General features: G+C 38.9%; 2 protein-coding genes across 2 annotated transcripts; one reads left to right on the top strand and one right to left on the bottom strand.

Annotated features, from left to right (window-relative positions):
- The first annotated feature begins 638 nt into the window (after positions 1 to 638).
- On the top strand, positions 639 to 2,924 carry ndufaf3 (NADH:ubiquinone oxidoreductase complex assembly factor). Its single transcript, XM_012863743.3, has 5 exons — positions 639 to 771; positions 1,436 to 1,631; positions 1,731 to 1,797; positions 2,181 to 2,281; positions 2,412 to 2,924. Exons 1-5 carry the CDS (start codon positions 683 to 685, stop codon positions 2,517 to 2,519), a joined length of 561 nt encoding a protein of 186 aa, XP_012719197.2. The 5' UTR covers positions 639 to 682; the 3' UTR covers positions 2,520 to 2,924.
- Positions 2,912 to 12,779, bottom strand: zgc:112334 (uncharacterized protein LOC619199 homolog). Its single transcript, XM_021317128.2, has 11 exons — positions 12,697 to 12,779; positions 11,938 to 12,045; positions 10,050 to 10,146; positions 9,833 to 9,967; positions 9,552 to 9,750; positions 9,329 to 9,460; positions 7,035 to 7,134; positions 6,779 to 6,950; positions 6,511 to 6,655; positions 6,356 to 6,410; positions 2,912 to 3,867 (listed from the first exon to the last, which is right to left on the bottom strand). The coding sequence occupies exons 1-11, from the start codon at positions 12,736 to 12,738 to the stop codon at positions 3,724 to 3,726; spliced, it is 1,329 nt and encodes a 442-aa protein (XP_021172803.2). The 5' UTR covers positions 12,739 to 12,779; the 3' UTR covers positions 2,912 to 3,723.
- Between the last annotated feature and the right edge of the window lie 1,109 nt (positions 12,780 to 13,888).

Raw genomic sequence — 13,888 nt, 5'->3', positions numbered from 1 at the left:
TATTATTGTTGTTGTGTTGTTGTTGTTGTCATTCTGTCTATTATCAAAACATAATTAGAGGTTAGAATAATTTGTAAAATAATGTATAAACAATCATATCTTGCTAAAGATAAACAGGTAAAAACTAAGTTTTAATGTAGTAATATATTTTTAAAACAGTAAAATACCAAGAAAAAATATTCGGATGCAAGCAAGAGAAACTAGTGGGAAAGTGCATTTAATTTGCATTTAATTGGAAAGTAATTTTGAGAATCCTTGGAGTATCTCCATGTTTGATCTTCAGTCTCAATGACTTTTTAAGAAGCTCAGTAGGACTTGGGACTCAGGGGGAAACAATGACTGCTTACGGACAGGCAGAAACTGAAAATCCATACTTTAAAGAGAGCCACACATTACAAACACAAATGACAGAATAAATATTAATGACTAAATGACACGCAGATGAAAGCTCAGAACGAAACAATATAAAAACAAGATATTTATAAATGGGTAAATTTCAAATTTCTCCATGTTTCATAATATATATGAATATATTGACGTACGAAAATGTTCACTTGTTTTAATAAAATTGAGTTAAATAATAAAACCTCCGAGACCTCGTTCGACTTTTCGACGCACGATTGTTGAGTGAGAGGCTGGTGTTACAGAGAACTCCGTCCCCCTGTGTATCACCGGCGCAAACATGGCCGCCGCCGTGCGCACAAGATTCCTCCTTCAGAGATCAACACAGGGGCTTTTGCTCTCCCCCAGAGCTGTACCCGCTTTCTCTAGGTAAATTTCATGTAAATAATTGAGTATTTAACCCTTAAGCAACAAATTACTCATGTATGTGTTTGCTATATGGCGTCTTGTTTGTATAAGAGGGTGGAAAACTTTAATGTCATGTTATGAAAGAGTCCCAGTAGGGGTTATTTTATATAATGGTTTTAAATAACTTACATTATTGACTTTCTATTTAAAAAAAAATAGATTTAATACCATACCAAATGTAGAATACCCAGTCTAAATCATAAAATTACAGTAATTTGTAAAAAATAAATACATAACTCTACACTTTGACAGTAAATTAAAGAAATTTCCATGGTAACTTTAGCTATTAAAACAGCTATATAAATTAATCTGTCTCTTATCATTCATAAGAAAGGATTAAATAATTTTGCTAATGTATTTATACGTGTGTACCTCTTGCAGAATCTGGCCTAGAACATTTTGCTGTCAGTGGGTTGCTGTTGGAGTTTTGCTTCTTGACTGGGGTATTCAAAAGAAAACAGTATAGAAAAAATACTTATACTTCTACTCATGTTGTTTAAACCTTGCATCCAGGCGTTCATCTAAATATGCTTAGGCTACACCAGCATGGTTGCCAGTGTGCATTATTGACCTCAGAAACACGCAGGAACCCTGAATTCGGTTCTGATGTCTATTTTGTTTGCAGCCCATTTCTCTGTCGGGCTCACAGATTAGAGCCCGGCGACGATGAGCTTTACCAGCGGACCACCATGACGGTCATCAAGAACGAAGCCGACAGTGGGATCCTGATACACAGCTACAGTCCTGCAGGATTCAACGTCGATGGCAACCGGGTGTTTGGGCCCTGCGCTTTGTTACCTCCTGCCATCCTTCAGTGGAAAGTGAGATCACAGTCCAAACGGTCCACTCCCCACAGATGTCATCGTGTTGCCTGACAGGCTTGTGTGATTTATGTCGGAAACAAATGTGTCGTTCTGCAGGTTGGAAGTCATGAAGACATCACAGAAGAAAGCATCTCACTCTTCCACATGCTTGAACCGCCAATAGGTACGGCAAGGAACAACAAGATCGCACAAACCTTTGATGAATTTCTTCATAACTGTGTAAAAGGTCTAAAAAGGTCAAATTTAGCTTGCTTTGGTTTCGTGTTTATAGTGACGCAGTTCCTTTAGCTTATAGCTCAAGCAGATATAATGAACAAACAAGTGTTACCTATAAATAGCCTCTTATACTGCATATTTTGAATTCATATACTGAATAAATGTTAAGGCTTTCGCACATATTTAACAAATTTGCCATTATTTGTGTAGGACACTATATTTCTTTCCTTTCTCTGTGCATTTATCTATTTTTCTATGGCTTATTTTACCAGATATTTACCATTTGTTTTCTGTAATTATTTTATTTTTATTTTTGCTGTGCTCCTGCAGAGATTCTTGTGCTGGGCACAGGATCAAGAGTCGAACGAATTAACCCTTCAGTCCTCGCACTGTTGAAGCGGAAACGCATCGCTGTGGAGGTGCAGGACACGGTAAAAGACCACCCAATCTCTCTTTGCTTTCAGATATTGAAAAAGGAAAACAATTTTACCCCGACGAATGTATTAAAATTAGTTTTCCTAAATTATTTCCGTGTGTAATCTTTTTATCCCTCTGTTGCAGCCGAACGCCTGCGCAACGTTCAACTTTCTGAACACTGAGAGAAGACTGGTTGCTGCTGGTCTGATTCCTCCCTCTTACAGCAGAGCTCTAGAAGTGAAACAGGACTAAGCGTTGGGACTCAAAATGAGTGTACAAGCGGTAACTTAGAGCAGAGATTCACATACAAGTAAAAGGGGAATGCTTCCTCTGCCAAAAGGCTTCCAGAGCAATATTGCAAAGCAGTCCCTCTTTTATATTTTCACCAACATTAGGGTAGCTAGTTTAAAGCGGCCCTGGTCAGTCTCGGGCATTTTTATGCTAGCTAGGAGCCACCTTGAGAGTTTCTGCAAAAATTTTTTTCCAGTGTAATATTTTGGTTTTAGAATTAAAAACAACTATCTGTCATAAACGAACAAGAAAACAGAAACGATAACAAGCTGAGTTGAGTAAACCGTGCTCTTGTGTATAAATTAAAGTCTCTGTATGGACTGGTGTGTTATAAAAAACATTTATTAAATACGACAGTTTGATTTATTTATTGTTTTCAATGTTTCCATGAAGGAACCCATTTCATCATGCTGTATTTGTCATTTTCAGTCTGCACGGTTGCATGTAAAAAATAAAATAAAATCAACTGACAAACAAAGGATCTAATAGGTGTAAACGTGTAGCAGCCTGTGCCGAGGTTGTTTGCGGCGACCGTCCTTCATCTGGATAAGCCTCTTTGCTCTGCGCGTCCTTCTCCTGCAGCGGACAAGTTGCTTGTGCAGCATATGACATAATTCACTGGCTTTGTCCTTCTCACACATAAGCCCCCAGCAGAGAAGAGAATCCACAAATCCTCTACACATCCAATTCATCTCTAATCAGCGTTTAAATCCACGTCATTCATATGCAGTCTGCTACCTGAAACCGTTGCAAAATGCCCACATCGCTGAACATTTTCAGTGCTCTTCAGTTTATAACACATGCATAACTACTTTATTGCCATTTTTAAGTAATATTCACACTTAATCACAGGAAGTGAGGTCAATCTCTTTCTATTAAAGCATAAACAATAAAATGTAAGAACTATGTAATGCAGAATAGCAACAAGGAAAGCACACACAGCTAGAACAGTGTGTAAAAGTTACCACAGCGTCATCACTTATGCAAGCTTTCTCAAACAACAAATTATAGCAATCAAACCAGAGGAGAAAACGGGGACTTCTGACAAATTAAAAAAACAGTCACTGTTCGTTCTACACGCTACGGAGCATCCTCTCCTTCCCAGCGGTGTTGGATCGTCGTCTTGTCTGTTCAGTCATGTGTTGCCGATGTTGGAAGGCCTCTCTCAGTCGTCGTCAGAGTTGTGAGACAGATTCCGAGGTCTCCCGAAGCACAGCTCTGTCCCTGTGATCCGGCGGTACATGTCTTTTATGTCCTCGCACTCTGAGTCAAAGTGGTTGGTTGCGTCGTATGAACGGGACACAAATATCTAATCCGGCAGAGAGAGAGAGAGAGAGACGATGGAGGAAAATGATCAAAATCAGACTTTTTTTTTTTTTTTAAACTTCTAGAGTTCAGGTCAGAAGCTTAAATAAACTCAACTCCTAATGATTCTTTGGACTTTTATGATTTATTTCCGACATTTTTTTTGCAGAACAACTATACGTACGCGTATAGCAACAAAAATTGGGTACACAAGTTAAAATTTGTGTTTATAAACAGCCTGAAATACATACAGTAAATACATCCCCACTAAAGTTTGGTTAAATGTTGCAGGGAAATCATACACCTTATGCAGCTATGAACAAGCTTTAGTCATAACATCTGCTGGAAATTTGACCACTGGTCTCATTAGAAATGTTAGTGTTCATTTAAACTGCCTGCTCTCCTGGCATTAACTTGAGTTCTTAGCGTAGTCCATACATTTTCAATAGGGTTAAGGTCAGGGCCCACTATAAGCCTAATTATAGCCTGCCGGATCCATATGAAGAGCAGTTCTGGTGTGTGTTTGGGATCTTTGTCATGTTATAACACCCACTTTTGCTCTAGTCTCAACCATCTGACCCAAGCTGCCACCTTCAAATGAAAACAAACTGATAAGGATTTTTAAGATCAACCCAGGAACGACCAAGACCGAAGCCTGACATAAACTGGAACTGCTGACAGTAAAGGGACTTTTACATTAACATGCACTGAGATGGTGCCAACCAACGCGCAATCGCCTGCAACAAAGTCCACACAAAGGCGCTTGACTGAAATTTGCAGCTACCCACCCTGACAAGCTGACTTCACCCAAAAAAAAAGCGTGGTCAGATGAAACAAGGTTTGTGCTATTTGGCAACAATTACAAAGTATGATTGGGTGAGATTAAGTTATTCCTAGGAACACTACCAGCTGTCAAGCAAGGTGGAGGGAGCATCATGCTGAGGTTCTGCTTTGCTGCAGACCCTGCTAATTTGAAGACGTCACCTCAAATCCGCAGTTACACGGTTGCAACTTAGACACAGTAGTTCCAGCAGGACAAACCATTCATACCGGAAAAAAATAACCAGTTTTTACCTCTTATTGTTTTTACCTCTAACAATAAGCATCTTGCAGCATAGCATGCCGCTGCAAGATGCTGTGGTAGCCATGCTGGTTCAGCACGCCTACAATTTTGAATAAATCCCCAACAGTGTCACCAGAAAAGCACCCCCACACCATCACACCTCCTTCTCCATGCTTCACGGTGGGAACCAGGCATGTAGAGTCCATCCGTTCACCTTTCCTGCGTTAGACACGATGGTTGGAACCAAAGATCTCACATTTGGACTCATCAGACCAAAGCACAGATTTCCACTGGTCTAATGTCCATTCCTTGTGTTCTTTAGCCCAAGCAAGTCTCTTCTGCTTGTTGCCTGTCCTTAGCAGTGGTTTCCTAGCAGCTATTTTAGCATGAAGGCCTGATTCACACAGTCTCCTCTTAACAGTTGTTCTAGAGATGTGTCTGCTGCTAGAACTCTGTGTGGCATTGACCTCCTCTCTAATCGGAGCTGCTGTTAACCTGCCATTTCTGAGGCTGGTGACTCGGATTAATTTATCCTCCGCAGAGGAGGTAACTCTTGGTCTTCCTTTCCTGGGGCGCTCCTCATGTGAGCCAGTTTCTTTGTAGCGCTTGATGGTTTTTGCAACTGCATTTGGGGACACTTTCAAAGTTTTCCCAATTTTTCAGACTGACTGACCTTCATTTCTTAAAGTGATGACAGCCACTCGTTTTTCTTTACCTAGCTGCTTTTTTCTTGCCGTAATACAAATTCTAACAGTCTATTCAGTAGGACTATCAGCTGTGTATCCACCTGACTTCTGCACAACACAACTGATGGTCCCAACCCCATATATAAGGCAAAAAAAAAACATTTATTAAACCTGACAGGGGACACCTGTGAAGTAAAAACCGTTTCAGGTGACGACCTCTTGAAGCTCATCAAGAGAATACCAAGAGTGTGCGAAGCAGAAATCAAAGCAAAAAGTGGCAATTTTGAAGAACCTAGAATAGAAGACATATTTTCCGTTGTTTCACACTTTTTTGTTAAGTATATAATTCCACATGTTAATATATAGTTTTGATGCCTTCAGTGTGAATCTACAATCTTCATAGTCATGAAAATAAAGAAAACTCTTTGAATGAGAAGGTGTGTCCAAACCTTTGGTCTGTACTGTGTATATATATATATATATCTATATATATATATATATATATATATATATATATATATATATATATATATATATATATATATATATATATATATATAGATAGATAGATAGATAGATAGATAGATAGATAGATAGATAGATAGATAGATAATTTATTATCAGTCCCAGAGCAGAAAAGAAGATACCAAATAAATCAGTCAAAGTCCATTATTGTCATGAAATTCATGTTGCTGATGGGTGCGTGTCTAATTTTGTCTGCCTCCGGTGATTTCTCTCTTTACCTGACTCTTTCTTCCATCCTCATTTGGAACCAGCAGGTTGGTGATGGATACAAATCTGGAATTATTATAGCCATACAAAAGAAAATTATTTTAAATAATTCAGAAAAAAAACAACAAACAAATGTTGCACAGAAAGACTTGAACACGCCACTGACTTCTGCATGATGGGTTCAAGAAGCTCCAGGGCCGGTTCCACTTCTTTCTCCGGGTTGTTGGTCTCGACAGTCGTGCTCACGGTGGCGATGTACATCCCGTCTGAGGCCAAACTGTGGCTGTAGGACACTACACATATATAAATGTCTGCATGGAGGAAATAGAAGGAGACACCCAGAAACATTAATTCAGGGTAGTACCGTGTTTCTCAGGATCTGTTTGTACAGATCAGATAATTATTACTTTTTTGTTCTTTTATAGTGAATCTACCTGACTTTCTGCTCAGCTGTGTTTGGGGGATGATGATCTGACAGGAGCTGGCCTCATGGGTGTTCTTAACTGGATGATTCAACAGGCAGATAACTCTTATGACACGTCCCACTTTCCTGACTCTGTTGGGAACATAGCTGGGATCACAGATTAACTGCTTGCAGTGAAAAATCTGTGAGGGGCAGAAGAGAAAACCCCCACGTCATTTAGTGCGCTTTGCCTCTATTGAACATTTCAGCTAAAGTTTCTGCTCCACCTTGCCATCCGATTTGACAGCTTTCACTTTGCCGTTGTCCATGACGATTTCATCCACTGGCTTGTTCAGCAGGAAGGTTCCTCCATACTCTGCACTTAGTCTGAAAAACATACAAAAAACTCAATTTAATTCAGCAAATAAACTGATCATCAATAATACTAACTTTATTTACAGGGCGCTTTCATTCAATGTGCTGAACAGTAGGTAATTAAAAATAGTAAAACATGAAAGAAAACAATACAATTTAAAAACAGGTAAAAACACAATAACTAAAAGGAAACACTAATATTAAAACAATATAGTTTAGGCATTGAAATAGGGTGCATAAGGTAAGGTGAATAAGTGGGTCTTTAGCTTGGCTTTAAAAAGCTCCACGGAACATGCCTGACGAATGATGTGGTACAAAAGGAAGAAGCGCGCTCCACTACAGTTTTTCTATTAGCCTTAGGGACTTTTTAAAGACCCTGGTTGAATGTACAGGTGCAAAAAGGTCGGATAGATAAGAAGGCGTCAGACCATTTTGAGCCTGTAGGTGAGCAACACCTCGAACCTTACAAAGCAACCAGTGAAGGGACGTCACTACTGGGGCAATATGCTCGTATTTCCCAGTTTTGGTCAAGATATGGAATATCTATATGTGTAATAAAGTTAAACGGCACAGGGATTACGTTTTGAACACAAGAACAGTAAAATCTGGAGTAGTAAGCCAGGAAGTTAGCTGAAATCTGTCAGCATTCAGCATCATCCAGTGAGCCCTATTAGGGCCATGATCTAGAAGTGTATAAAAAGTATTTTCATTATAAAAACTCTCCAAAAAATGCTCCTCATCAGATCCTGACAGAGGAGTCCAAAATATAAGCAGAACGCTGCAAAAAGGGAATTAAAAGTAAATAAAATGTTCTTGAAATTAATTTGTTTGTCCTTGATTTGAGCAGGTAAATAAGATTATCTGGCAATGGAATGACTATTTCTACCCCTAAAATAAGATAATTAGGTATACTGCACTTAAAATAAGATGATGGAGATGAGTTGTTCCTATTTTAAGTGCAAGAATCTTAATCCATTGGCAGATCATTTAAACTTGCCTGCTTAAATCAAGGATATATACACTATTTTCAAGAATATTTTACTTACTTTTAGTTCCCGCTTTGTTGTGAAGAGTTGCCAAAAAGTCAAGGAGCACTCACAGAGAGCTTCAAAGAGATCTAAAATTAACAGAAACTTTTTCCTCATCCAAATAATGACCAAAGTCAACCACCATGAACCTTATGTACGCTCACTGCACTCACTGACTCTTCTGCTGAAGGAAAAAAACACGTTAAAGCTGGTTTAGAGTTTGATGCAGATGTTTGAACAAACCAATAAACTACTGGGAGAATATGGTCTGGTCATAAGAACAAAACAAAACTATTTTTCATTGTGAAAATCATGTTAGGAGAGCAAATGGTGCTGGAACTCATCCCAAAAACATCGTAACAACAGGGAAGTCTGTAGGTCAGACCATCGTTGCGCTGTTGGCTGATTTTTCAGCATACGGTACTGATGGTCTTTTTAAAATTAAAAGAAACATGAATGAAGAAATGACGTTGAGTTCTGATCAGAATCTGATGATTTAACAAGTGGGGATTTTTCAACCAGACAAGTATCCAAAACACAAAAAAATATTTCTACTGTGAAAAACTTTTAACTTGTTTCACGCTTATGTTCTCTGCCATCTTTCAGAATATTCAACTCTAAAACATTGAACAATTATTTCAGGAAATATGTTCCAGTAAAGACATTTCAGAACAGGGGACATCAAAGAGAGGTTTCCTAAAACATAGAGTAAACTTTGCATTGATGCACGGTTCAGTGTCACAAATCCACTAAAACCTGCTGCAAGGGCAATTTAACATCTCCTTTAGCCCAACGTGTCAGTTTATGGGTAGATGGATGAAGCCCGAGAAAACAAGTAAGGCAACATTAATGTTAATTAAGTATCAACTGATTTCTGAAATTTTGTGATATTGTGTTATCCAAACTTCGTTCCTTCTGAAATGCTGAGGTATTTTAGTTTTTTGAATTGGGTGACGTTTTCCTCTTTAGGTCCATTTTATGAATTTGTGAATGGTCCAGTCGATTTTTGTTGGAGACAAAATATCAGACCTTCAGCATGGTGGAGGTAAAACTGATTTTTTTTGTTTTGTTTGTTTGTTGAGGAGTCACTCAGGGAGAAATCCCTCTTGTTCTGTTAATCTAGATGAAAACGATAAAACTCCTGTAAATCACAGAGGTGGAAATTGTCTGCATCTCACCTGGCAAATCCCTGCGGTAGCTCCCCGAGGCCGTACAGCGGGTACAGGTACGGACTGAGGTGGTGGCGGGACAGGGACTCGCAGTACAGCCTGATCCGGTTGATGGTTTCCAAACAGGGCCGGTCGAGGTAGCTGCAGTGCAGGAAACGACATGGAAGCAGACTGAGCCATGGGGACCGTCTGTGATGATGATCACCGCGGTTTACTGAAGAGCCTGACTGACCTCTCATCGGAGTGTAAGGCTATGGCGTGACCCGTGAACTCTATGACATCCTGTCCCAGATCAAAGCGGGTGAACAGCTCCCGCGAGGTTGTTTTCTCGGGGTCCACGTCCTGGTGAGTGCGAGGGTTCCTTATGTCAAAGTTCAGGACAAAGTGCAGCAGCTTCTTGAACCTCCTCTTGTCAAACATGCCCATCAGATCTGAAAAAATGAGCTCGTTTAAACATTGTGTCACACATTTCTGCCTGTGGACATAGATTAAAAGTTGCAGATCTCTTGTCACCTGAGCTCTGGGCGTCTTCCTCTGAGGCGGGGACTTTGTGCACTTTGCCTGCTTTGAATACGTAACTCCCTTCGACAACTTTGAAGTCCAGATACCGCGTCACCTCAGTGTGCACCAATATTTGTACCAGCTGACCTGAAGCGAACACACATCAGGCGGTCGTCGGTTCAAGCTGAAATAATGAGCTCGCTAAAAGGAGGAGCAACACTACACTCACCAGTGGCCAGAAAAAACTTGGGGACGAGGTCCACGTTCCACTCCTTGCCTCGGCGGATGGATTTTGGCGGGCCTGGAACCTTAAACCTCCTGTACAGCTGTGGACAAAATGAGCATTTAATAAATAAACGATGGAGAAGACTGGTGCAAACAGAGAAAGATGTGTCTGCTAGGCATGGGCAGGTATGAAATTATAGAAGTATGGCAGCTTTCAGTGAAGATACCAGAGTTTCACGCGCTCACTGTTTTTCTACAGAAAGTTGATAAAGAAGCGCAAAACAAATCACTTTTTAAAAAACTGAAAAGCAGCGATTATCTCAACTGCTCCCAAAATATAACATGTTTGTATTTCAAGGTAGCAATGGTTTGAACATTTAACGTTTATTTATTGTTATTTTGATTTTGATGCACTGAATGAAGCAAAAATGCAGAGTGAACGCCTGCAACAATTTGGCGGTAATTTTCCAACACTTGTGTAGAAAAAACTACATCTTCTGGATCAGGTCAAGTATAATAAGCTGATATGAGTTGGTTGATTAGTGGTGCTATCTGCTTATGTAGCCATTTTAGTCAGATGCTCACACCTTACTAGTTTTAAAACTGTGTAGACTTGATAAGCGGTGCTGAACTACGTATGAACATAAAATAAAAATACCAGTCTAAGGTTTATCACTTGCGTAAACATGTCTGAATGATTCATTTTGTATCTTCTCATTGAACTATTAGGCACAAATTTAAAGCGTGGAGGGATTTGAGTTTCCATCAGATGAAGATTTGTTTTGCGTCAATCATGGGTTTCAATGACAAGTGAAAAGAAAGACCAACGAGAGCTAATGATTATTGTAGTCAATAATTTTACTGTTCATCACACTAAGGTCCACTTTATAACTATTTGATTTAGTAAAAAAGAAACAAAAACAATGATTAATCACTGAACCAATTCTTCTCTACTAAAAGTTTAAAAGGTAGCTTTCATTAATAAGGCATTTAACATTCAAAAGCTAGTTTAAAGTTCCTTTATCAACAGTCTATCAGTCTCTCAAGAGTTTAAAGGAAGAGGTGTATGGCATAATTTTGATTTATAACATAATTATGAGGAAAACATGGAATCAGAGGTTTCTAAACTGTTTTGAGCGATCAGAGTCATCAGAGAGCTGAGGTCCAGATTGGAGCTTTTTGCCAATTCACAGAACCGACTGGATCACTACGGTCCCTCGCTTTTTGCTGGTTCTGGTTCTTTTTTGTGTCTCGGTCTGAAGGGACAGAACCCAGCGGCCTCTGTTGCCGCGGCAAAGTCCAGGGAAGGCGCTGTCATGCAGTGCTGATTAACCAATCAAAAGCAGATTTAGGAAGACTTGAGACCACATCATGCTAAACTGCCAATATGGGAAAAAATGGGTTCTGCTCTTCTTTTCTTCCGCAACTTTTAGATGACAGTGGCATGGAGTTAAGGTAATTCAAAGGTCAAGTCTGGTCGGTTCTGGGCACCGAAAAAAAAAAAAAACATTGCTTTAAAAAGAATGCAAAATATATATTTAGAGACGACAGCAACACGTTTTTTGCAAGTGAAAATATGTTTAAACAAGCTGGATTTGTCTTTCCTGCAACCAATCGGGAAATGTGTGAAACTTCTTTAAGCCAGCTGACTGGTAGTGCACAGGAAAAAGGCGAGGAAGAGGCATCACTTTGATACTCTATGCTCTGTACAGCAGAAGAAAACTGATCACACAGACGCTTGCTCTGGCATCTCATTAAAAGCACTTTAGACTGTCAGAACAATGAGGAAAATTATTATTATTATTATTATTATATTTTTGCTTTTTTGAAACCTTGTTATGTATTGTGACCAGCCCATGCCTAGGGTGTGAAATGTTTTGGATTGAACAGACCTCCTCGAGGGGAGAAATAGAAGTACTTTCTCCTCCGTGGTAAGAGTTCTTGTCAATGTGAAGGACCTTTTTCCCACTCAGAGACATTAAGCCAGACAGGACACATTCCTGAAAGAAGGATGAAGGATGAAGAGAGGGGGTTGGGAAGTGGGTCAAATGCTGCCGGAATCAGCAGTTATCAGTTTGTGCAAAGGCAGACCAGCACTAATGCCATGATGTCACTCAATAAATCCCCTTTGATAGCCAGAAGGAGCTCAGTGGGTCTGCATGACGACGGTCCAGGAAAAAGACAGAAATCTGCAAGGATTTCTAGCGACTTGCTAACTTTACCAGCATCCTTTCTACTGGTAAAAACAGAAGTCAAGAGAAAAAAAATCATCCAGTGTGTTTCAAGGCGTTAGGTGCCGATGTCTACAGATTAATTTCAATTTGACCTTGAAAATTACGTTAATTGCAACCATAGAGATTATTTAAATAAAAAAAATCGACAGACTGCACATAATCTAGGCCCGCAAACCATTGTGGTAATCATGATCTTGTAAAAATAAACATTTGAAAAAAATTAGAAAATAGATTTTGGCATAGTCAATTTTTGTTATGCCTGAACTTCACATGTTTTCTAGTGACAGTATCAGCAAATCACTAAATCTCCTGTGAAGCAAGACTAAGTGTTAGTTTCTGAGTGCTGACAGAAGCATTTACATTCCCTCATACTGCAGGCTAATTATTTAAATATGAATAATACATTTCCTTTCTTACCTTAATTCCAGTTCCAAGCACTATAACATCATACTCCTGCATCTTGATGGTGTCTCTGCTTCGATATCGGCTGTTTCGCCTGGATGCCGATTATAACGTCTGTGCAGAGAAACAGGTGACACGACTGTCTGTTACAGTAATTGCTGTGTGTTCTCCTTTGCAATAATCCTCTTATGATGGGCAAGTATATGCATACTGTGTGTCTGGGTGTATGAGTGAGTGAGACCAACTATAAGAGGTCAGGTTTCATACTGGCTGCAGATTAGGGTATTAAATTAAATTAGTGCTATTAGAATAAAAAAGACAAGACATTTAGTGTATTTAATTACTTTACTTGGTATTATATAATATATTATAAAAGCTAATGTTTTCAAGTAATACAAGCTAAATTATCCGTTTAGTAGAAAACTGCCCCATAAAACCATTTACCATATTAATTTAGCCAAATTTAGTCTTAATCAGGTGTCCAAGATGGACTTTGTCTTCTTGGCCTCTTTCTAAAATTGGATACTTCTCCATCATCATCAGAAATCTATTACAATACTACTACTAGAATAGATGAATAAATAACTAGTTGTTCAAAGGTTTTGCAGAATTGCTATTAATACATTTAAAACATTTGCAATTTTATAATGGCTCATCCACAAGCAGCCAAATATAAAACTCCATCTTTTTCATTAATCCATTCATTTTTGTACAATGCTGGCAGTGAACAGAGCCTCAGCATGATGCTACCACCACCATGCTTAGCAGTTTGTACGGTCTTCCTAGGTTTTTGACCTACATTTTTGTCTCATCTTACCATAAACCATTTCTCTGGAGCAGCGGTCTGCAACCTTTACAAACCAAAAAGCTCCCAGTTTTTGGGGTTTTGCTCCCAGTCCAGCTAAATAAAACTGTTAGAGCAGCAAATATTACACAACTGTTGTTTTTTTTTTTTAAACAAAACTTACTGTTACCTCACTGTTGACTTTGTAAAGTGCCTTGAGTTTGCATGTGTTGTGAATTGGTGCTATATAAAAAATGTAATTGAATTTGTTTGTTTTTTTATTTAATACAGGACAATTGTTGTCATTTCCCCTGAAAAACACAATTTTATCATTTTTGTAGGTTTTAAATAGAAAAGAATTGAACATTTGCTAAAAGAAGTTGGAAACATTTTCTTCTATAAGATGGTGAATTTTGTGAAAAT

Source organism: Fundulus heteroclitus, chromosome 20 (assembly GCF_011125445.2).
Source record: "Fundulus heteroclitus isolate FHET01 chromosome 20, MU-UCD_Fhet_4.1, whole genome shotgun sequence".
Taxonomy (NCBI): domain Eukaryota; kingdom Metazoa; phylum Chordata; class Actinopteri; order Cyprinodontiformes; family Fundulidae; genus Fundulus; species Fundulus heteroclitus.
Note: the sequence above shows the minus strand (reverse complement) of the source record. Positions and strands in the feature narration are given on the sequence as shown.